This window comes from Rhinolophus hipposideros (genome assembly GCF_964194185.1).
Source record: "Rhinolophus hipposideros genome assembly, chromosome: 7".
NCBI classification, from domain to species: domain Eukaryota; kingdom Metazoa; phylum Chordata; class Mammalia; order Chiroptera; family Rhinolophidae; genus Rhinolophus; species Rhinolophus hipposideros.
In genome coordinates, this window is record NC_138053.1 from 63,429,205 (window position 1) to 63,451,740 (window position 22,536).

Genomic DNA, 22,536 nt, shown 5'->3' on the forward strand with positions numbered 1-22,536 from the left:
GTTAGCAGCAGTTGGTCTGTGGACTTATCTTAAGCCCTGATGGGCACAACGACCTGATTTCATTTACCTAACCAATAACTCCTCAAATGTTTAATACAGAATAGAATATTCACTATTTAATGCTAAATATTGTAATGCTAAAATATAAGATGTTTATGTCACTTGAAGTGATATCAACATTATTCAATTTAATATACAATAGTTGCTTCACTGATGGACAGCAGACAGTTGATTTTAGACAAGTCACTCAGGGACATGTTCAAATAGTCCAAAGAATTCTCCCCTTTCCCTAGCATTTGAGGTTTGGAATTTCATTCCTTTGAGGTTTGGAATTTCACACTTAAATTCTTCTGGTGAAAAAGCCATACTGCTTCAAAATAAAATGTTTGTTTTAAAACTTTAGAAAAAAAATACAAGCAAAAGGAAGAAAAAGAAAACGGCTCATAATTCCAAACCCCAAAATAACTAGTATTAACATTTTACTTTATATCCCATTAGGTGTATTTTTCTATTCATATTTTCTTTACCATAAAATGCGCTCCACCCTTCACCGTCCACTGTCCAAAGTGGCAAAGGTCTTCTCTCAAGCTTATTTTATCTTCTGCTGCTTCTTGAGAACTCATTTCTTTTTGCCTGATTCCATCTCCAAAACGTGAAAAGATTTCTCCACTTTTTCCTAATTGTGGTTTCCTGTGAAGCTAAGAGAATAAACTCTTAAATTATAAGAGAATTTAAAAAGTCATGCAAGGCTATATTCCACTTTGATGGACAGGGCTGAAGCCTAAAACATCTTGGATGGACGTAATCTTCAGAAAGGTCCTACACTACCCCTTCATATTCTATTTCCACGTCTACAGCACTGTTAGAGTTAGAAATTCTTGCTGATGTTTTAACCTAAATTCTTTTCCACTTTCAATTTCTTATGTTTTCCACTATAAGTTCAGGATCCTCTTTTTCGTCAGAAAAAGTGACAGCGTTATTTGATATATTATCATTGTGAAATATTCTCCTATTTTTGTGCTGAAATCTTTTGGTGTAGGGATTTCTATAGGCATGAAGGCTAGGTGTTGAGAGAATCTCAGTGCCTCACCACATCATGCCACTCAGCAACTGGCTTTTTCTCCCAAGTCTGCAGTAACAATTTGGCCAGAGTTCTTGTGGGGAACCAAAAAACACAAGGAGACACAACACTGATGAAATGTAGGCAATCCTGCTTTGTAGTCAGCTGCCTATGGCCCCACCAGTTCCATTATTTGTTATGACTACCTTGTAAAACTAAGTCAACTAGAATTCTAATCTGGAAGTATGGAATGTTAATGAAGTGGTATCTTTGCTTAATGGAAAGATGGAAAATACCCACATATGATCTTGGATCCCTGGATATATCTTCATGTCATTCAGACTAGTTGTTCCCAAGCCAGGGTAGGAACAACTGAGTCATTTTACCTTTAACCAAAATACAGCAGCTAATTTTATAAAAAGTGTCATTATTAACACTATAGAATATTGCTATTTTATTGGTAACAGAACATTGCCAATATATATTTTTCTTAATTCCCCTGCGTGTCCCTTCCTCATTACACCTAGCAACAGCCATTTTGTGGCCGCCTCCTCACAGTTGCTCTCCCTGCCTGTCTTGGAAGAAGACAATCATCACATTTCAGTTTCTTCTATTTGTTTTTCTTTGTTGTTTTCTATTTGTGTTTCTTTGTTGTTTATATTAAAAACAGAAACAAAAAGCACAACTACCATCTTCTTGGAATCTAGAAATCAATATTCAACCTTTGTTGACATACAAAAATAAAGCATTTTCATATGGCTTAACTGAAACATAACTTGGAAAGAGGTTTTCTTTTCAATCAAAATGACCTTTCTATCTTGTAAATAATCAAAATTTGACTCCAGTTTTATTCTGGAGGTAAAACCTAGGCAAGGAATTCTTTCCCTTCCCATTTCCCCCAAGGCCAGTGGCAACTCATGGTCTGTGTTTTGGTGCCATCTAGTGGCATAAAGAGTATTTGGAATGAAAACCAATCCTCAAAAGTAGGGGTTTTAATAAGAACCTTACTGACACTTTTTTTTTTTTAAAAGAAATCTCTTTAAATATTTTCAAGAAATCATTATCATACAACTATATATTTCTTTTAGGCTAGTATGTTCAGTTGTTTAACTTTTTAATGATGCCCACATTTTCCTGCTATTTTCAGTGAATCTTACTAGTTAATATATGTTTAGAAGTACCTATGAAAATCTGAGATTAGTGTGGGAAATAACATTCAATCATTCCCATGGACTAGTGCATGATCCAGCTCTGTGCAAAAGTTTTCCATAGCACTATTACGATTTCTTTCCTAAAGTGTATATATTTCTTATCATCCCCAATGCATTTTTGACCTTGACTGATTGCACTTTTGCTTGGAGGGGCAGAAGAGAAAGAAATACCCTTAATTTTTTAACCATTAAGTTGTGTGAGAGAAAACCTCAGGAACCTTTTTGGTTAGAAAGCATTAAGGAGTGAAGAAAAATTTCAGAAGTGACAACAGTTTTTAAAGGGCTGAATTCAAGGGAAGTGAAAAATGCCCTTGAACAAAAGCAAAGGATAACTGAACCCTAATTTAGGGGCTTGAGTAAAACTGTTTGCATTTCTCCCCCACAGCCTGCATCAGCAGATGCCTCACTCTTTGGTCCTGCAAAAATGCAAGTGAGAGCATAAAAGACTAACACAGTACATTCATGTTGGGGACATCTAGGATTACTCAACTAGTCTTAGGGCAATGCCCCCTTATAATATTTGTCTGGAACTTTTATTTCCAGTTCTGCCAATAACATATGTGCCATATTGCAGAAGATAAGAGTTAATGTTTAATATAAAATTTATAAAATATTATTTGTCCTACTACAGAAACAATGATCTAAAACTTGCACACATAGGGAATGACATATCTACAAGTTATTCCTCCAGCAGGGTTTGCAAAAGCAAAATTTAGATGACAATCTAAAAGTCAAATAGTAGAACGCATAGGCAGCTGAATGCCTAGAGGAGGGGCTGAATGGGAAATTTATTTTTTCACTTTTTATTTTGAAATATTTTGTGCATATAAGAGGATCAATCTAATGATTATCTAATATATAAAGAATAACAATAAAATCAACAGGTTAAGAAATAGGACTGTACCAATATTTTTAATGCTGAATGTCCCTCTCCAATTTCATCTACCTGCCTCCTCTCAGAAATAAAAATAAATTTGATTTTTGTCTTTATTATTAAGGGGGAAATATATTACCTTCTACGCTTTTGTGTTTAAATTCTGCACAATGTAAAGATATAGATTATGCAAAAATAAATACATTAAATTTAAATTAAAAACCAAAACAAATTTAATAATTTAAATTTGTTATATTAATTTAATATAACAGTCAAAAATTTTTTACAGAAAATTATAGTATATCTTTTATGAATTAATTATAGTATATCTTTTATGAATTCATGTTTCCTTTCAAATGAGCATAGAACATGACTTACCTGCAGTACAGTTTCTATTTACCCAGCTGTCAAATACAGTGTGCTTACTATGATTTATTAGAATAGAATTCTCAGAATTCTGAGTTTAAAATATTGCCTAGAAAAAAAATCAATTAGGGAGTACAGTGATCTTATTGAAAAGTTTTATTAATGTGTTTGGTATTCGATTCTCAAAGCATAAATTAAGTCTACATGATTTAATGACAGTGGATCATTTATCAAATTTACTTCTGCATCATTCCAGATTTCATGCCTAATGAAAGACATCATGATCTGATGTCAGCATTTGGCTAGTCGAATACTCCGTGATAGGCAGCGTGACCTTTCAGCGCTGTGGGTTGTTTATATGTGATAATAAGCCAGGTTTTTCCAGTGACTGAATTAATCATGGCTGGCACCTTAGGAAGCACCATTAACTCCTTCAGGGGACAATGCTATAGGTCACCATCCCAGTGCATAAACAGCACCCCGATGACTTACAAGAATGAATGCCAATTTCAAAAATGTCTCAGACAATTTCTTTTCAGAATTTCTTAGAAAATATTCAGACTGACTTTTGTCCAGGTCAGTAACACATGAAAAAATTCTGAAAACAGTTCTGGAAACCTTGGAGCCATTATAAATTTGCCCCACCCCCTTTGTGTTACCAGTGATAGGCCTTTGTAAATGTTTTATGCTCATGCCAAATCATTAATCAAATGGGTCATTGCCATATGGGCTAATATTCACTGAGCGCTTTCTATTTGCCAGGCACTGTTCTTGACACCTAACCTGCCATTTCATATCATCTTCACAACAAGACTTTGAGGTAGATTTCATTACCCCGGTTTACAGATGAGCAAACTGAGGTATACAGAAATTGAGTAGCTTGTCTAAATTTACACCATGACGAAACACAGCCAGGCAGTCTTGATTGTTAAGTAGTACCTAATAGGACATCTGAAATAGGTGTTTTAGATAAATTTAATATTCTGGTTGTCACCTAGGTTACCTATCATCTCACCTAATATAGGCTGCACAGTGGGGAAAACTTGCCTGTTGTAGGAGAAAATGAAGAGAGGTAAACCTCTTGTAATGTTTCTCTCTTAATCTTAACTTCCAATTATTTTGCCACTTTCTACTTTCACTAGAATTAGGAAAAGGAAGGACTATCGAGTTGGTGGGGCTGTTGGTCCTGCCTTATGTTTGTGGATATGTTGTGTCATTCAATCAACAATTTTTTATTGAGTATCTTCTATAGGCCAAGCACTCTGCACTTACAGGGTGGTCCCATTTTATGTGAGGAATGCATGCCTGAGAACCTATAATTCATGATTCAGATAACCTTAACAAAGAAAAGAATTTCTGTTTACTAGCTAGTATAGCCATGTAGCAGGGGTGAAAAAAACAATTTAAAATTCACTTAGTTTGCTAATTTTGAAATTATAACATTCTTGGTGAATTCTTTAAAGAGAATTTTGGGGTAATTTGTTTTAAATTTGATGTCTAAAGTGAGACTTTAGTAATATTTTATATTACACTATTTCAAATTTGCGTAAAATGCAACAAGGCTATCTGTATATTGCTTGAGGTATTGTTTTGGTGGCTGAGGAATGCAGCAATACTGTGGAAACTGCTGCTACTGTCACTATATTCACAGACAATGAGAAATATCTGGAGAATCTGCAGTCTGGCCTCTCAGGATTTCAAACAGTTGCGTGTAAACTTCGCAAAGTAGTGGGAGATTCTTTAGTGGTACATGAAACTAAGTCAAGTAATATCAAGTTTTCGCTTAACAAACCATTTTTTAAAATCACCAAACCATTTTAAATTGCATTAAAGATAGCCGTACTTCAATAAGGTTTAAGAATCCTTTTTTGTCACAGGTCTTGGCTAGCCTGCGAACTGTACGAAACAACTTTGCTGCATTAACTAATTTGCAAGATCGAGCACCAAACAAGTAAGTTATCCTTTTTTATTCCCCTTTCTTCTTGCTGAACTTTTACGTAGTTTTTTTATAATTTTGTCTGAACTCAAGGCAATATATTAGTTTTCTCTGAGTCTTTGCCTTGTTACCTAACCATTTACACTAAGTCATATGATGCCCTGTTAAGTTTCTATAAATACTTTGTAGTGATGGTTCTAATATCAGAAATGAAGCACTATGACAAATAAATATGGTGATTCCATCTGTCAAACATCACCTGGCATTATCAGCTCTCTGCCCAGTTATTTACAGTCAGGGTAACTTTATAGTTTTGGCTTACTTCATAAATTAACCATGGGCAAATAATCTCATCAAGCCTTAATGTCAAGCCAAAGTCATCCTCTTAATTTTAAGACAGTGAGTACTTGGAGGAGCACCATATCACAGCAAAGATCTTTGATTTTTTTGTTGTTACCGAGCCTCAGATTAGCAGCATCATAGCAATTAATAAAATTATAATTTATATGATAACAGAGGAAGCTTTTAAAAGAAGGAAAGCTGAGATAGGAAATGATTATTTGGAGGTCCTAATAAAGGTGAAATATCTAAAAAGAGAAAATTCATTTTCTAAGATCAAGTAGAAAACTAGTTATTCATCTGCTCATTATTTTGATACTCTATTATTATTAATAAAATATTATCATTAAATACCAACTCCAAAGAGTTTTCCAAAAGAAAACAAATTCTTGAAATAAATATTAGTGAGTAAAATTTATTTGGAATTATAGTTTATCTAAGTGTATAAAATTTAATAGTAGTTACTACTTCTTATAGAATACAAAATATCTAACTATCTGAACTTTGCATTCCATAATAATATAACTGACCTCCCCATTCCACATTTTCCATGGGGGAAAAAAATAGCTCTAGCCATTATGTACCTCCTTCAATGGTAGAAAATTAAAAAAAAAAAAAAAAAATCAGTTCAAATGCTACAATCCAAATAATCACATGGAACCCAGAAACTTCAGTCGAGTGTCATGTTTTCTAGCTAATGAATATTTGTAGTCCTGTTCCCCAAGCCTGAACATTTCTCACCTTCTTCTTCCCCCTCCTCATCTACTGGGCCAACTGTAATTCATTCTTTAGGTCACACCTTAATTACAATTTCTTTTGGGACATTATCCCTTTCCATCTCTGTCTGATTGTGTCCTGTACCTAACTCGTCTTTTAGCACATGTGTCTCTAGGCTTCAGTTACCTATTTGCTGGTCTGAACTGAGTGTTCCTTCAGAATGTCAGTCCCCAGTGAGCAGGGGTTGTATCTGATTCACATTCATATTCCCAGTACCTAGCCTAATACCCAACACAGAGCATTCACTCTGCATGTGCTTGTTGTCTAGAGAGTGAAGTGGTGATGCAGAACGTGGGACCCCAGGGTGTGTTTGGAGGTATTTGTTCATTGCCACACATGTCTTCTGTGCCCCATGGCCACACAATATCACGCCAACCCTCAAGTGCCCCTTGAGGTTATGGGCATTTGGTTGCTCATAGATACGGTCACCTCCTATTTGGAAAGTCTCAGCCCTGCAGGAGGAATGAAATTACTGGCATCACTCTCAAACATTTTACTCTTAAATTTGATCCACGTTGTTGAAGCATTGTCTTTAAATAGTGAACAAGAAACTTTATAACTCCTTTTATACTTCCTTCAGACACGGTCCCTTGGGTACCCACATCTAAACCTGTGGCAGGCAAGCAGTTGATCAGACAGGTGTGAAGGCAGTGGAGTGACCTGTCTCTAAGAGATGACCCAAGGCCCATTCTGTGCAAGACAGAAGTTTTCAATTGATTCATAGAGATAAAACAGATGAAAATGGAAAAGAGCAACTAGAGGAGGATAGAAAATCATACTTTATGTCTGATCTTGACTTACAATATAATGCCCAGGGTGACATCTAACCAAGCGATATTATCTGATAGACTCTAAGTAAAGGCCTCCGTAGTCTCTCTCTTTTGGTCAATGCAGATTTGTACCTCCTTTACTAATTCAAACCAAATCAGCCTCTGTGGGTATCAGAAGTAGGATTCAGTCTATATACAGCTAACTTCTGTTCAGTGATCTCAAAGTAGGTATGACTCTGGCTTATCACATGAGGGAATCAGAAGTACCCTGCTGGGCACACAGAGAGCCACTGGAACACTTCCAAGCTCACCCTTGGATTTTGTGAAAGGCATACACTACCTTGTACAATTCACCTTTTTATTTGCTGCAAGAAAGGAATCTTGGGAGAATGCATTTGAAGCTCGACCCAGTGTGTGTACTCAAATGCACCTTGCTGACTTTTATTAACCCATTACTGTTTCTTATCACCTTCCTCTTTTTTGCCCTTGAGATTTTTCAGTCCAGAAGAGAGCTCTCATTCATTTTTCATTAAATGATTTATCACTGCAACCATGGATCAAACAATTAATATTTTCTGCTTGTCATCTCTTGTTGAAAGATCAAGTACCATGTGTAGGATTGATGTAATAAGTCGACGGCTTGGTTTTCCAAAATTATAGAAAAGCTTTAAAACATTTATTTGATACCTTTCCCAGACAAAGTAAGTGCTCTCTAAATTTTCATAGAGCCAGAACTAAAAAAGTATAACCAATATATAAATTATTTGAATAATAAACTTCCAGCAAGAAGATAACAGTATATAGACCAACGTTACTTCAGAGTAGCAGTTTAAAACATTGACCTTTCTGTTTTATGAAGCATTAATCAAGTTTCAAATTCCCTCATTTTATTTTATAATGAAAACTGAAATAATTCAAAGTAAATTTTGGTACATTTTCAATCAAAAACAAAATTTCAATCCCAAACTGACACCAGTAAACTTACAAACCTAGCCAGACATTGTCTGGACCCAAGGCAGTGACAATTTTAAAAATACCAGACTGTATTCCCTATGATTGTCCCAGCCCTGCTAAGAGATTTGTCATCTCAGGAAGGCAGATTTGAACAAGGCTCTGCAAGTGCCTACCATCTGCAAAGATGTGTGTCTGTTCATCCAGCTTCCACAAAGACATCCTAACAGGAAGGCAGCATAGCTGAGCTCAGGTCCTACAATCACTGCTTCAGTTCAGATCTCAACTTTCTAACTTTGAACAAGTGGTTCAGCTTCCCAAAGCTTTGTTTCCTCATTGGTAAAATGGGAACACCCTGCCTTAAGGTTTGTTGTCCTCACAGCGTCATAATGCATATGCTTTTTTAGCACAGTATCGGACAGATAGTAAGTGCTAATTCAGAGTTAGCCACTAATAGAAATACAAAAACAAACAAACAAACCTAAAAGCAAAACTTTTACAGACATCCATGATTGTATGTGATTTTTCAGTTTTCTTTTTAATCATTGTATTGAAAAGCTTCCAATTATACGTTAACAGCTTTATAAAGTTATATTTCAAAAAACTGTAATGGACATTCCATAAATGATATTCTTTTCAAAATAACTTATTAAGCACTGATTGAATACTGGCTCCATGGTGTTGGGCTCTGTAGGAAATACAAGTTAATCATATTGCATGATTTTTTTTTTTTTTTACCTCAAGGAATTTATAATCATCTTGTGGAACTTGGCAAACATGTGAAAAATTAGGCAATACAAGATAGAATCTATTCATATACCTTTAGCTTATGGTATTCCTAAAGTCTCTATAGCATCTCTTCGGACAGGTCATCAATATACCTCTCTAACACATGTACCAGAGATGTTGCTCAATGTAAGAAAATAGGAAAAGTTCAAGTAGTGTCACCAATTATAATGTAGTTTATCAGGAGTCATTCGCTTCTGATAATGCAGTCAATCATGAGAATTTATGCCAAAAGTAAAAGGTTCTTAACACTGTATTAGGGAAACCAGATTGACTGGTTTTTTGTTTTGTTTTCAAATTCAAATTGTGTTTACTCTGTAAGCCCTGGCTTAATTGAATATAATCAATCAATAAGAACTTCCTTTTCTATCATGTCCCTGTGACATTTACATCAGCTTTATTTACTCCAAAATCTATTACTATGAGATTTAACTTCTTTTTCTTTACATGTGTGTTCTGAACTTAGTACAAAGGATGCCTTGGAACTTGACTGGCTAGTCTGCAAAAACCTTTCATTTGTATCTCCTAACTTAAAAATAACCTTTTAAATTAATATAGCATTTCTGAAGTGACTCAGAGAGTCCTCAAATCAACAAGCACTCCATATTGACTGCTTTGTATTTTTCTTTCTTTGTCAGAAGATCACCCATGTGCAACCAACCGTCCATCAACAAAGCCACCATAACAGGTAAGAAAGATCTAAGTTTATTCTTCTGATGACTAGAAAGAAATTGTATCTTCCAAGATTGAACATTAAGACTTCCTTTCTTCAGCTACTGAGTACTCAGGTCCTACCTCCAACTTCCTGTCCCCTCTTACTGGAACCCAGCTATATCTTTGCAGTAGTCCTGGGAAGGACATAAAAGAGTATTAAAAAGGGTCACTGGGTGCTCCCTTTAGGATTGATACAGTTCTTTGAGTAAACCAATTTTATACTGCAATTGTAAAATTTTAAATAAATTAATCCTTTCTTGTCTATGTTACCATTTCTCTCATTGATCTCATGAGTTGTCCATTTAAGCTATTACTTGGAAAATCTTTACTAATACACCATTTTTTTTAACAGTTTAAATTTGTATTTGCATGGAATTTAGCATTGCTCTGGCTGGGTATTTGTATTTTGAGAGACAGCATTACTATAAAAATGTTGCCTATGTTTCCAGGCTTATTTTATCAGTACAATGTAAATACACAGTAACTTGGTTTAATGAAAGTGAAAGCATGAATAAAAGATACCTTTTTGGTTGATCCCTATCCCAGTTATGTATAGGAAGGAACACCCTTCCAGTAGTCCTGATTTGGAACCAGAAAGTTGGGAATAAATTCAGTTTGGGAGGGGAGAGGAGAAATAATTATACAATGAGGAAAAGTTCAATGAGATCAAAAGATTAGATGTTGGGGAAGAGAAGTGAAGGGAAGGGTGAGGAATGCAGAGCAGAAAAATAAAATTATCCCAAATCCTATTAGTCCATTTTAAACATGGGACATGACTTGAACTGCACCAAATACAGAACAAATTATCTGATTTCTCTGAACCTGAAAACAAATTGAATTAATTTAATCATTTCTTGAAACCCCAACTGATTCATTAAAATAATTGCCTGGAAAAGAAAACCCATGTTTTCTAAAATTCTTGCTAGAAGAAAATGGACATATTATCTAAAATAGACCAATATATCATTTAATTCAAGTGTCTCCCTTGGACTCCAACTCATAATATGCTGAGAAGCACATTATCAAGTTATAGTGATTACACTTTGCTTGAAAGTTAACTTCATCATGTCCAGTCAGCGTTTTTCAACCCAGCTTCTTAGTGATTACTACATCAGAGTTGATTCTGGAAGACGTGTTAAAGTTGTTGTTTTTTTCCTGAATGTCTTTTCAAATGGGACTTGTACTTCAGTGAATATTAAATTATTGGTTCTCTTTCCCATGTTTATTTTTCAAGATTTCATTGGTGATGATTTTCAATTGTTGTTTCACAGTGTATGTCTGGTTCATCAGTGTTCTGCTTGACATTGTTCAAGAGATGAACAATAACTAAAATTACTGTATAATACAGTTCTTTGAATAACAGCTTTATTTTCCAGAAACCCAAATTCAATGTCAACCAACCTAAACTGAGATGGGGGTATAGAACTGGACCCCTTTGTTTCTGTGTCCTTGCCTGACTATGTTGAGGGATGAGCAGACCAACTTGTGTGAGCATGTGCCTGGGGCTAGTGAGGGACACCACATGGAACCCTGTCCCCAGCGCTGCTCAAGGAAGTAGGTCTGACCCTAATGAAGAGGGGAAAACCTTTGCCCCCACCCCACCCCACCATTTTTGCAGTAAGCATGAATCTGACATTGTGGTTTAAGTAGAATGCAGTGCTGTTTTGGTCCCTGAAGCCCTTTGGGGTAGCTTGAGGTTACATACAGCCAGCCCCACAGGAAGAGCCTCCCAGAGGAGCAGCTGCAGGCTCCGTTGGAGACTGCTGTGTTGAACAAGAGGCAGTGGCTATTCAGTGGTCAGGGCAGCTGTCCAGCCACCCTTGCAGTCACCTGGCACAGATTAAAGGGAGAGTAGCTATACTCAAAGGGCACAGACTTGGTCTTGAACATATGTGAGAGACCCCATAGAAGCTCCAGAAATGTTCACATAGTATTGAGGTACAGGAGCAATACCAGAGGGAACTAGCAGTAACTGAAATCTGGGAATTAAGGCTAATATGGTCTCATTTGTATCCACAAGCTCCTGACCTGGGGCCTAGGGATAATGGGGCTATCTTATTTCGGAAGGGAAACTAATTAACTGTCATTAACTGCTTAGTGCAGCTGTGTTCATCTCAAAGCACAACAGGAAATTGATTAGAGAATAGAAGTGGTTTTCCTCACCCAAGCATTGCAAAGCAAGATGGGAAGGTGGAATGGGGTGAGGGGATAAGGGCAACCTCAGAGGAAGGTTCTTCTCTCTAAGTTCATTCTGAAAAAGTGGTTGATAATGATAATAATAGCGGTTGAGACTTTGATGAAAGACTTGAGACACACAGAAAAGGTGGTGCTTGTGACTCCCTTTCTTCAGCTACTGAGTACTCAGGTCCTACCTCCAACTTCCTGTCCCCTCTTACTGGAACCCAGCTATATCTTTGCAGTAGTCCTGGGAAGGACATAAAAGAGTGTTAAAAAGGGTCACTGGGTGCTCCTTTTAGGATTAACTTGGCTTTCTTAGAAATTGTGTTTAGGGTGAAGAGGAACAGTGTAGCATATGTTAAGTTTGTCACTGAGCCAAAATGCTGCTGTGTGCACAGATCCAGGCCGCCCCTGGAGGGCAACTGAATGGAACATCACTGACAGGGTACCCCTGGGATTGTACAGAGTGGGTGCTCTGCCTGCCTAGAATTCAAACTGTTCTCTGTCATAACTGTGTGGCCCTGGGCAGGTTGCACACCCTTTCTCTGTTTCCTCAATTATAAAATGTGGTGATCATACCTCATACAGTTATTGCTAAATTAAGTGAGTTCACCTGTGGGATCCTCTTGGCACTGTGCTTCACGGAGTAAGCACTCAATACATCATTTTTTAATTTTGTTTTGTTTTTATTTGGTTTTGTTTCTAGGGCCCACTCTCTATGTAGAAATGGGGGTGATGGAAAGAATAGGCCAGAGAGCTGAAAAAAATAAAGGGAAGAATGAGAAAAAAAAACAAGATTACTGGGTCATAAGAGTAAAAATTATGGAGCCCCCAAAAAGCAGTCAACATGGAAACACTTCCTTTGTGCCTATCAAAAGTGGAGCCTCCTATTGTTCCTAATGCTGTGTCCCTTCCTCTCCCCACAGCCATAAACATTGGTGGCTCTGGTTTATGGATGATAAACTATTGTTCGGAATTATTTTCAAAATTTAAGAAGTTACTTTTGAATCGTCGCTCTTTGAAGGAAAAAATGTTAAATATAACTTTTTCATAGATCAACAATGATTTTTTAAAAAGAAGAGTAAAGAACTTTGACTATCTACATATGTCACACTCTGTTCTAGAACTTTCTTCCCTAGACCTTAGAATACATCTTCCCCTTTTGAGGTTATTCCATTTGGCATGTGTTAATGCCAGGAAAGTTTGATTTTATATCATTAGGGTTAAAGCATTTTAGTCACCATACTCAAGAGGTAAATACATAGCTGTAAAATGATTTAACAAGTTTTAAAAACTAAAGCTACCAAATATAAATCCATTTATAAAAGAGCCTTATTCCTAAATAGCTATTTTGTTCTTCAGTGTGATAACAAAAAGATGGCGTCTGCCATTGGAGATTGAGTGCAAATCCTGTCTCTCTTATTTGCTTTATCTCCTCATTTGAAGAAAGGAGATATGAGTACCTAACTCTCCTGCTGTTGTAGGAATTCCAGGAGATAAGTTAGAACAGAGCTCACCAAGTTATAAGCAATTCCCCAAGTGTTTCTTCCTACAATCCTACTCCATTCCTGACCTTTTTTTTTTTTTTTTTTTTTTTTTTTTTTTTTTTTTTTTTGGTGCGGGGAGCTAATTTAAAAATTAGTAGAGGAGGAGGACATTGATGGTATATTAGCTTTTCTGGTACATTCTATTTATGATTTTATTTTCAAACTGTAATAATGATAGGACATGCTTAAGAATCCCTGTATTACCTAGAGCAAGGCTCACCTGCACAGGTCCTTAGCAGGCAGTGAATGACAACACTAAGGAGTGTGTTGAAACAAGAGAGGGCAGCAGAGAGTGTGAGATGCCCAAGCCATACCTGCATTGTGTTCTTTTGTACTGTTTTTGGATTATAACCATGTTTCTTTGGGCACAATTAGTCATTTTGAGCATTTCATTTTAAACAGTGTTAACTAAAGAAAAGCCATCTCATAAAATGTCATGTCTTCACAATATCAATTTTTAATATGTTTCTAATTTCCATATTTTTAATCCCTTTATTTAGTCATTTTCAAATTGAGGATTTTCATTTAAGAATGTAAGTCAGAAATTTATTTAAACTTCTCTATTTTAAAGATGAGAAAGCTGAGACCTCGTAAGAGAAAATGCTACTTAGAGGAAGAGCTAGGAATAAATACAGGGTTGTTTTTGTTTTTATTTTTTTCTGAGTCCAGAGATCTTCTTATATCCCTATAAAATCATCTATCAAATTATGGTAGCACCATAAAAGTATATGTTTTGGATAAACTAAAATAAATATTAAAGAATGTTGAGGTCTGAGCAATAGATATAATATTGGAATTTTTGTATATGGACTTGAAAATTAGAAAATATTGTCCCTTGTTATCATTGCACAGATCTTTATATTTAGTGCCATTTTGGTAATATACATTGGTTATAACCCAGAGGCCTTCAGATAAATAAAGATTGGCAGCCTAAGGCAAAGGACTTTTGGCTTTTGACTGTAGAAAATTAAAGTTCTCTCCAATAAAATGAGTACAATTACCTACTTTTTACCTATAGAGGGAGACATACATGATGCAGTAAGTAGCATAAAACAACACAAAAGTAATTTTAGTAAAAAAAGATGGAGTAAGTCTCCACTCTACTTCATTTTTTTTTACCCTGACTATTCATAACTCCTTAAAAAACGCTCTCTAAATATAATTCAGTCATTTAGTAAGTAAAGGATTTAAAAAGTAAGCCACCAAATAATACTAGTCAGTCGACACAATGAAAAGAAACTTAATCTTTGTATGTTATTGTTCTTCTAAAGCACAAAGCATTTCCTAAAATACAAGGAGGAAAAAACAACAAAGATATTTAATTGGAACAATTATTTTGTTGTTATCTGGTCTAATCATTTAACATGTTGAGCTTATGAATAAAAGGAAACTAAGCAACTATTTCATGGTAGCAGTGATGATATCTTTACATAGGTGACATGGATGATAAACTTTTAAATCTGTGTGTGTGTGTGTGTGTGTGTGTGTGTGTGTGTGTGTGTGAGTGTAACAAAAACAAGTGTAGTGGAGATATATACAGAGGGTGCCAAAAAAAGTATACACATTTTAAGAAAGGAAAAACTGTATCAAAATTGTAATAGTCAATGTATACTGATAATAAGATGAATACAAGTCACATGTATACATTTTTTGACACCCCCAGTATATACAAAGCATGTAATAGTTGAAAGCAAGAGCCACATCAAGGAGGCAGAGGGGATCAAGGTGAGAGAAACACATAAGGCTGGAGGAGACACTGAACTGTGTGTCATGATGGTGTACAAGACGAGGACGAAGGCCAAGACTTTGCCACAGAGATCTCACCCTCCTCATGAACCGCCAGTAGGCACAAGCGTCATCAGCCAGTTTTTTTCCCCTGTCTTTTAATAAAAATGAAGATTGAGGCAACACTTTAATAATTGCCCGAGCATGAGGGCTCAGTAACCTTTTCAGGCGTGTGATTACAAAATGCTGAGTACACATTATGTTTAACAGCTTTAATAAAAAATTAATATAGATGGTGCATGTGAGTGTTTACACATTGATTTTTAGAGGAGATATTTGTTCTTTTTTCTTTTATGCTTAATAATCCAGTGACTATTGAGTATTCTAAAATTTTAAGCCAAAGGAGGTTACTTTTACAAAAATCTGCTCATTGCAAAGAACTTTCCAGGAAAAAACGTTGAACTAAAAGCTTAAATGCATAGTGTCTGACTATTGATTAAACGTACAATCTTTTAAAAGGGTAAAAGTCTCTTTTCTTCCTTATCCTCTAACTTGTTTTATCTGCCTATACTTCTATTTAGATAAGTAGAGTTATAACTGTTAATATGTAAAGACACTGAAAAGACACAGTGACTTTTCAACCAGGATTTAATTGAAATAATAGTTGGTTTTAAAACAGTGACCATGTCATAATGCGGTAAAAATAATTTAATTGTATCTATTGCTTAATATCTTCTCTGGGTATTTTGTTATAACTTTAAATGATTAAATGAAACTGCATATTTGTTTTGTCAGCACAGTTAAAAGGTTGTGAGTCAAACCATAAATGTCGAAAACGTAGTTTTTCTTTTGCTAGCTGTGTAATCTTGGCCAATTTACCTGAATTCACTAAGCTTTTATTTTCTCATCAGTAAATTCTAAATCAGTGATTGCCACCTAGAATATATTCAACAATGTTAGGTATCATTATTGCTATAATTTTGTTATTATTATCCATTTGGTGAACAAATCTTTTCTGTGCACCTTATCTATGGCATGCAGTAAGGTACATTTGGGAGATAAATACATCAGTAAAGTGAGACTACTGACTTCAAGGACTTTATAATCTAGGGGAGAAGGAATCATGAATAATTAAGTACAATCTAAGTACAATCATGAGTGAAGCAAATTCAAACACATGTATTTGAGGGATGGGGAAGTGGTTCTACCTAGGGAAAGCGCCTTGCTAGGCTTTGAAGAATGTGGAGTTCATGTAATTAGGGGACAGTCACCTGATACCAGTGGACTAGCAAGAATGAGCTATGGAAGAATGGAGTGCCTGTCCAGATCAGGGGACTGGGAACAGTAAAGGACAAAGAGAGTTGAAAGTGTATGAGAGCCACTGAACATGAGGCTCCAAGAATAGATGAAGGCAGTAGTGTGAAGAGCATAGGAAGCCGATGTAAATAATGGTGGACTTTATTTTCTGATCAATAAACAGTCATCGGTCATTTCTAAGCAGAGGAGCAAGTATGTATTTTAGAATGACAGCACTGGAAGGGATATAGAAAACAGACTGAAGAGAAGAAAGACTAGAGGCAACCCCTTCCTCGTGAGGAGGCTGTCACAGAGCAAGTACACACCACAGGTAACGTGGCTCTGAACTGGGGTGATGGTGTTGAGGGTAGAGATGAGGGAATGGGCTCACAGCTCTTTTCAGAGAGAGTGGAGAAGACTTCCACAGTTGATTATATTGAGGAGTGATGAGAAAAGACATGAAAATAACTCATATATTTTAATGTACATTATGCATGTACTGTGTATATGCATAAAGTACTGAAAACAACCCAAAGGCTAAATAATATGTGAATGCTATTTAGGTATAAAACTTCCATAATAAAAAGGCTTTTAAAATGATTTATGAGGAAATTTTGATAATGTAAAAAATACGACTTTTATTTTTAAAAATACATGGTAAAGTATTAAGTGGGCAATAGGCTTACATTTAATGCATTTTAATTATGTGTATTGGATTTAATTTAAGACATTTTTAGATGTTGACTAGTAGCTAAGAAAGGCAGATAGCTTTACCATTTTACATAGACTGTAGTGACAAACATGTAAGTATCCCTCAGGTCTCAGTCGTCTGCCTCTTTTTACCTAGAAAAAGGTAATGACGATACACTGCATAATGATAGCTTAATACGTAGCAGGGTGCCACAGTGGAGAATTGACTGTATTTTCAAATAGTAATATTCTTTGGGTAGGGCAGTGCTCTAGCTATTAATTATTGAGGAAATGACATGATTGCTCTATTATCCTCCAATTGATCAGAAAAGCTAAAATGAAAACAGACAATCTAAACATATTCTTTTCCTATTACCTGACTTAGAAGAGGGCATTGTTTCCCAGACCTGCCTGATCAAGGGCTTGAAAAGAAACATAGAAAGACATATTCCCAGGCAGTCCAGAACAGAATCTTTAGGGTAGGGCTCAGGATCTGTATTATTTGCAGGTACTCCCAGGTGAATCATTTGATCAGCCAAATTTGGGAGAATAGTATAATACTGAATGAAGTAGGTGAGAGTGCTGCTTGTACAATGGTAATTTGCTGGAAGATCACTGTCTTTCTTGAAAGTCTATATAGTGACACCCACACCCTCATCTAACAAACAAACAAGATAATAAGTGTGAAGTGTTTTGCGATTAGTGGAAGGGAATACAAGGTGCTGTTATTATCTGTGTGGTCCTCTGTCACCACCTTCGTCATCCGTCATCCTCGAGGCCGTCATCACTGTTATCTCTCAAAGTGCATATAAGATTTTAATTAGACCAGTTTGCTCCTCTCCTAGAAGAAAATGAAGTATCATGTCTACATTTGTATATGGGTGTGAGAGTGAATTTGGGAAATATTAGCTTTAATAACTGTATTTTATTTTGTCCTCTCAGACACAGCACCAAGTCTCATTAAAAACAACAACAATAACAACAGCAAAAAACAGTTGCATTCTTAAGTCATTCCCTTTATTCACAAAGTGCTTTCCACCCATGTATGCTTTAAAAAATATTCTAGACATATTCAGAAATACAAGATTATGCGGGCGCAAGATAATGAAAATTCCTTTGAGTCCAGTTTCCTAAATTTTACTGGTTAAATGTTGCACTGAATTATTTAACTCCATGAATAAATGGGGAGTTCACACAGAGCATCCTTTCTTTTACTAGCTCAGAAAATGCTTTAAAAAAGGAGTTGGATATATTATTAATACTATGTTAATAAAAGTTAACATTTTATGACATTTGATATGCACTAAAGACGCTACCTGCATAATCTTTTAAACCTTATGATAATTTAATGTACAACTACAAATGACAAAGTGTGGATTACATCTGACTCAGAGGCAGAATGTTAGGCTTCCATCTTTAAAATGTATTGACGCCAAAATGTATATACACCAAAAAATACACAATCTGCTCTCATCCTCATCTGCCTCTCTTGAAAGTTATTCTCTAGGGGTTTTTCCTCTCTCTCTCTCTCTCTCTCTCTCTCTCTCTCTCTCTCTCTCTCTCTCTCTCATTAAAGAAAAGAGAGCAGAAAATGAATCTAATGTTATCTATTATTGAATGTCTATGAATGGAGGGTAGGACAAGAAGAGGGATGAAATATGTGGATACAGAGAAACCCTTTGGGACACTCTAATAGGTCAGTTATATGAGCTAAGAAAAGGATTCCTGCCTGGGATATAGAATTCCCCAAGCATGTTTCAATTCCCACAGTTGTCTCTCTGACCCCTCTGAAGTGCCTGTTGTCATGAGATTGCCCAAGGCAGGAACGTAGACAGGAAGGGCCCCCTTGTGCTGTGAAAAGTGAGGCAGATGGAGTATGTCTGAAGGTTAGGAGTAAAACAGTGTTTGAGCCACGCACTCACCTGGCTTCCAGGACTACTCACTATTAAAACACTGAAATCATAGTTTCTACCAAATGGTGATGTTCATCATATCTTTCTCAGTTTCTTGACGACCATTTCTAACACTTCCACTAGATATTTCTGATGTCTAAATATCCCGTGCGTTTTAGTATTCCATTTTCTCTTTTCTAGTGGTTCTTTTTTGGCACTCTGGAAATATTTCTAATTCATTGTATTCTATGTGTATGGCAACACAAATAGATGCTTATGACTCTTTTTTCCTGCTACATTTCTGATATTTGCATATGGCACACTGAATTGTCCACATGCGGAAGTTCATTTCTGGTGTCCTCTTGGGTTTGCTCATATTCAGTCTGTAGGATGTGAAAGACCTCGCTTAGGCTCTGAGGACCCAATGAGGCATAAAATACCTCCGCTGAGCTTTGGAGTTTCAGGGAATTAAAAAGATTAAATGTGTTCTGTTAAATGACAAAGAGCATTAAGTACATAGAAAACAGAGGGTTTGTAAGTAAATGGATAAGTGAGTAGATAAAATAAGGAAAGAAGGAAGAAATGGGACAGAATGAGATCTTTTTTCTAGAGAATGAGGAAGCTGTCTACACTGCGGTTTAGCTCAGAGACTGGAAAGGATCTGGGGAACCAGTTCGGGAACTCAGGGAAAACTTACCAGCATGAGAAAGTAGAGGACTGAAAGTAGTAAAAGAAGTACTGTTTTCCAAATCACCAAGGAGGAACACAGAAAAAGACAGGTGTGGAACTGGGACCTCAACCGAGAAACAGGTGAGGGTTTCTAAGGTGCTTCGTAAGCCATTGTGCCTTGACTGTGCTATTTCACTAAAACTGTGCAATAGAAATGGCCCTAGGTTTGTTCTTCCTACAGGTTTTTATTTTGAAAAAAAAAAAATCCAAATTGTTTTAAGGGTGTTTTTTTTTTTTTTTTGCTTGTTTGCTGTATAAGTCAGAAGCTACGTTGAAGAGGAAGAGCAGGGGTCCGAAGTCAGGAGACCTGGGCTTTGTCCCTGGCTCTTCTGCTCACCTTCTTTATGACCTTAGACAGCTTACTCTGTGCCTTTTTGTCTTTGCTGTTAAAATGAGGTGAAGAAGAATAATAACACCCTCCTAATTCCAAAGGATTACATTAGCTAATCCATACAAAACCTTGGGCATAATGTCTGCTAATAATAAATGTTAGCTCTTATGAAAAGGTAGGTAAAAAGTGTTCTATATATTGAAAAGCATCATAAAACTGTCAGTAGCTATTACTGTGTTATTCAATTATTGTTGATCCTTCAACCAGTCATCTTTGTAAACTGTTAGTTTGTAAATCCTGTTAGCCCTGCTGCCATTGCTGAAAGCATTTTGGAAATGGCTTTACAGATAACTTACAGACCATACAAATAAAAAAACGAAAAACCTCATTGGTTTGCTATCACACTTCACTTTTGACCAAAAATGTTATTTTCAATATGCTTAGCAACCCTAGTCAGCAAAGAGGATGTCAGATTAGCCTGGATGAGGCTAATTCTAATAATGAATCCGCTCCAAGGGATAAAACTTTTGACGTGCTGGAAAAAAGTGTAACTTGGACTCTGAAGGCAATTCCAAGACAGAGTGTCTTAGAATCTTTAGACTTATGGCAACATATGGAATAAGCATATATATATATATATATATAGGTTTCCTCAGGTGACATTTTGAAGGTGACAGCTTCATCTAAAGCTTCATGCTTGGTCTGAATTCTAGTCAGTTTGGTGGTGTGTGGGTGGGGGGGGGGGGAATGGTCTCTAGGAATCTTTTTTACTCTTCAGGCGTACCTTGTACAATTTGTATTTCTGCACATCCTCACAGCCAGGTTCCATTCACTGGAAAGTGCAGAAAATGCTGGAGATAAAGGAGGACAATGTGTCCCAACCCAGTGATTCAAAGAGGGGCCCGAACCCTGATCATTTCAACAAAAAGGGCAGCAAAGGAAATGAGCTTGGCATTTTGTCACATTGTGATCTCACACTGAGTCTATTAAATTATGACTGTTTACAGTGCTTCAGCATGCTGTTCTTTGGGAACTCCATGCAGTTCTCTACTAGGCTTGCATATGACCTCCTCTTAGATAACGGTGTATCGGCAATGATCCTCTGGTTGCAAGATAAAAACCAACTCTGCTCACTTAAGCAAAATGGAATTTAGTGAAGAATATTGGAAGAATTTCTAGTTCTTTAAGAATTAATGGGCTGGAGGGTCAAGGTTATAAGAATCAGTGCACTCTCAGAGTGCAAGAAAGGCACAAATTAAAGAAAAAGTCTCATTATAGGAGCAATCTACTGAGATCCCTGCAACTGTTTTTAGTTTCCTTGTTAACCTGTTTAAGAGTCAAATTCCAGTGACAGGGTCTCAGAGGTCTAGTTTGGGTCTTGGGTCTTGGCTAAAGGGGGAATAGGGCAATCTGGCTGTTCTGCCAAGCTACGTAACATAATGTAGTCGTAAGAGCCTGAATTATGGGGCTGAATTATGTGGATTTATGTCCTAGTTCTGTCACTTACAGATGTTTCTCCTCAAACAATTAATTTAACCTTTCAGAATCCTCAAGTCCCCTGTTTTTGAAGTGGGCATAATAAACAGTAATTGTCTCATAGGAAACACGTGAAAATGGTTTGAGATAACATGAAAAATTAAGCATAATACACAGCACGTAGTAAGCACTTGATCATTGTGGGCTGTGTTATTATTAGGATTGTCCAATGGAGATGCCAAGTAATTTCCTGAAAGAAACTAGGGTGTTGTTAGCAAGGGGAAATAAATGCTGGTAAGCCAAAAATAATTATCGATTATAGTGAGCTCAAAGGGTCAGCCTCAATACACTATATTTTTTGCTAATATTTTTTTCAGTAAACTGTTCTTTGTTATATTAAAGTTCTTTGGGATGCGAGATGGCTCCTGTTCATTAATGTATACGTAGGAACCCAGTTCCTCTGAAGGCACAAAATGACTTGACTGCCCGATTATTTGACCCACTCACAGTTATTGATATCCCCTTTATGCTTAGTTCTATACAGGGTACCATGTATGAATGGAAGCAAGGAATAATTTGCATTCCTATAGCCTTTGTATCATAGTAATCTAAATGGATTGTAGTCTAATAAGTCACTACCTAATTAGGTTTATTTTAAGGGATACAGGATAATAGAGGAAAAAAAGGATTATTTTTAAGCCTGTCAACTTTCCAAGACAATATGTAAGTAGGTCCCAGTATGTGAATGAGTTGGGTTTCTAAATTCATGTGAAGGTTCATAATTTTCACTTTATTCATGAATATCCACACTCTGTCATTCATCAAAGTTTTCTTAGAACCAGAATATACCTCCATTCCAGGAACATGAAGGTTTCCCAAAAAGAAAGA

The 22,536-nt window shown here is 36.2% G+C and overlaps 1 protein-coding gene across 10 annotated transcripts in view; it reads left to right on the forward strand.

Moving 5' to 3' along the window:
- PDE4D (phosphodiesterase 4D) overlaps window positions 1-22,536 on the forward strand; it is a 1,186,109-nt gene that overhangs the window by 1,009,431 nt on the left and 154,142 nt on the right. For all 10 annotated transcript variants that reach the window (XM_081054416.1, XM_081054412.1, XM_081054418.1 and 7 more), the window contains 2 exons: window positions 5,389-5,462; window positions 9,709-9,758. In XM_081054416.1, the coding sequence (XP_080910542.1) occupies window positions 5,389-5,462; window positions 9,709-9,758 (124 nt within the window). The remainder of the gene's footprint in view (window positions 1-5,388; window positions 5,463-9,708; window positions 9,759-22,536) is intronic.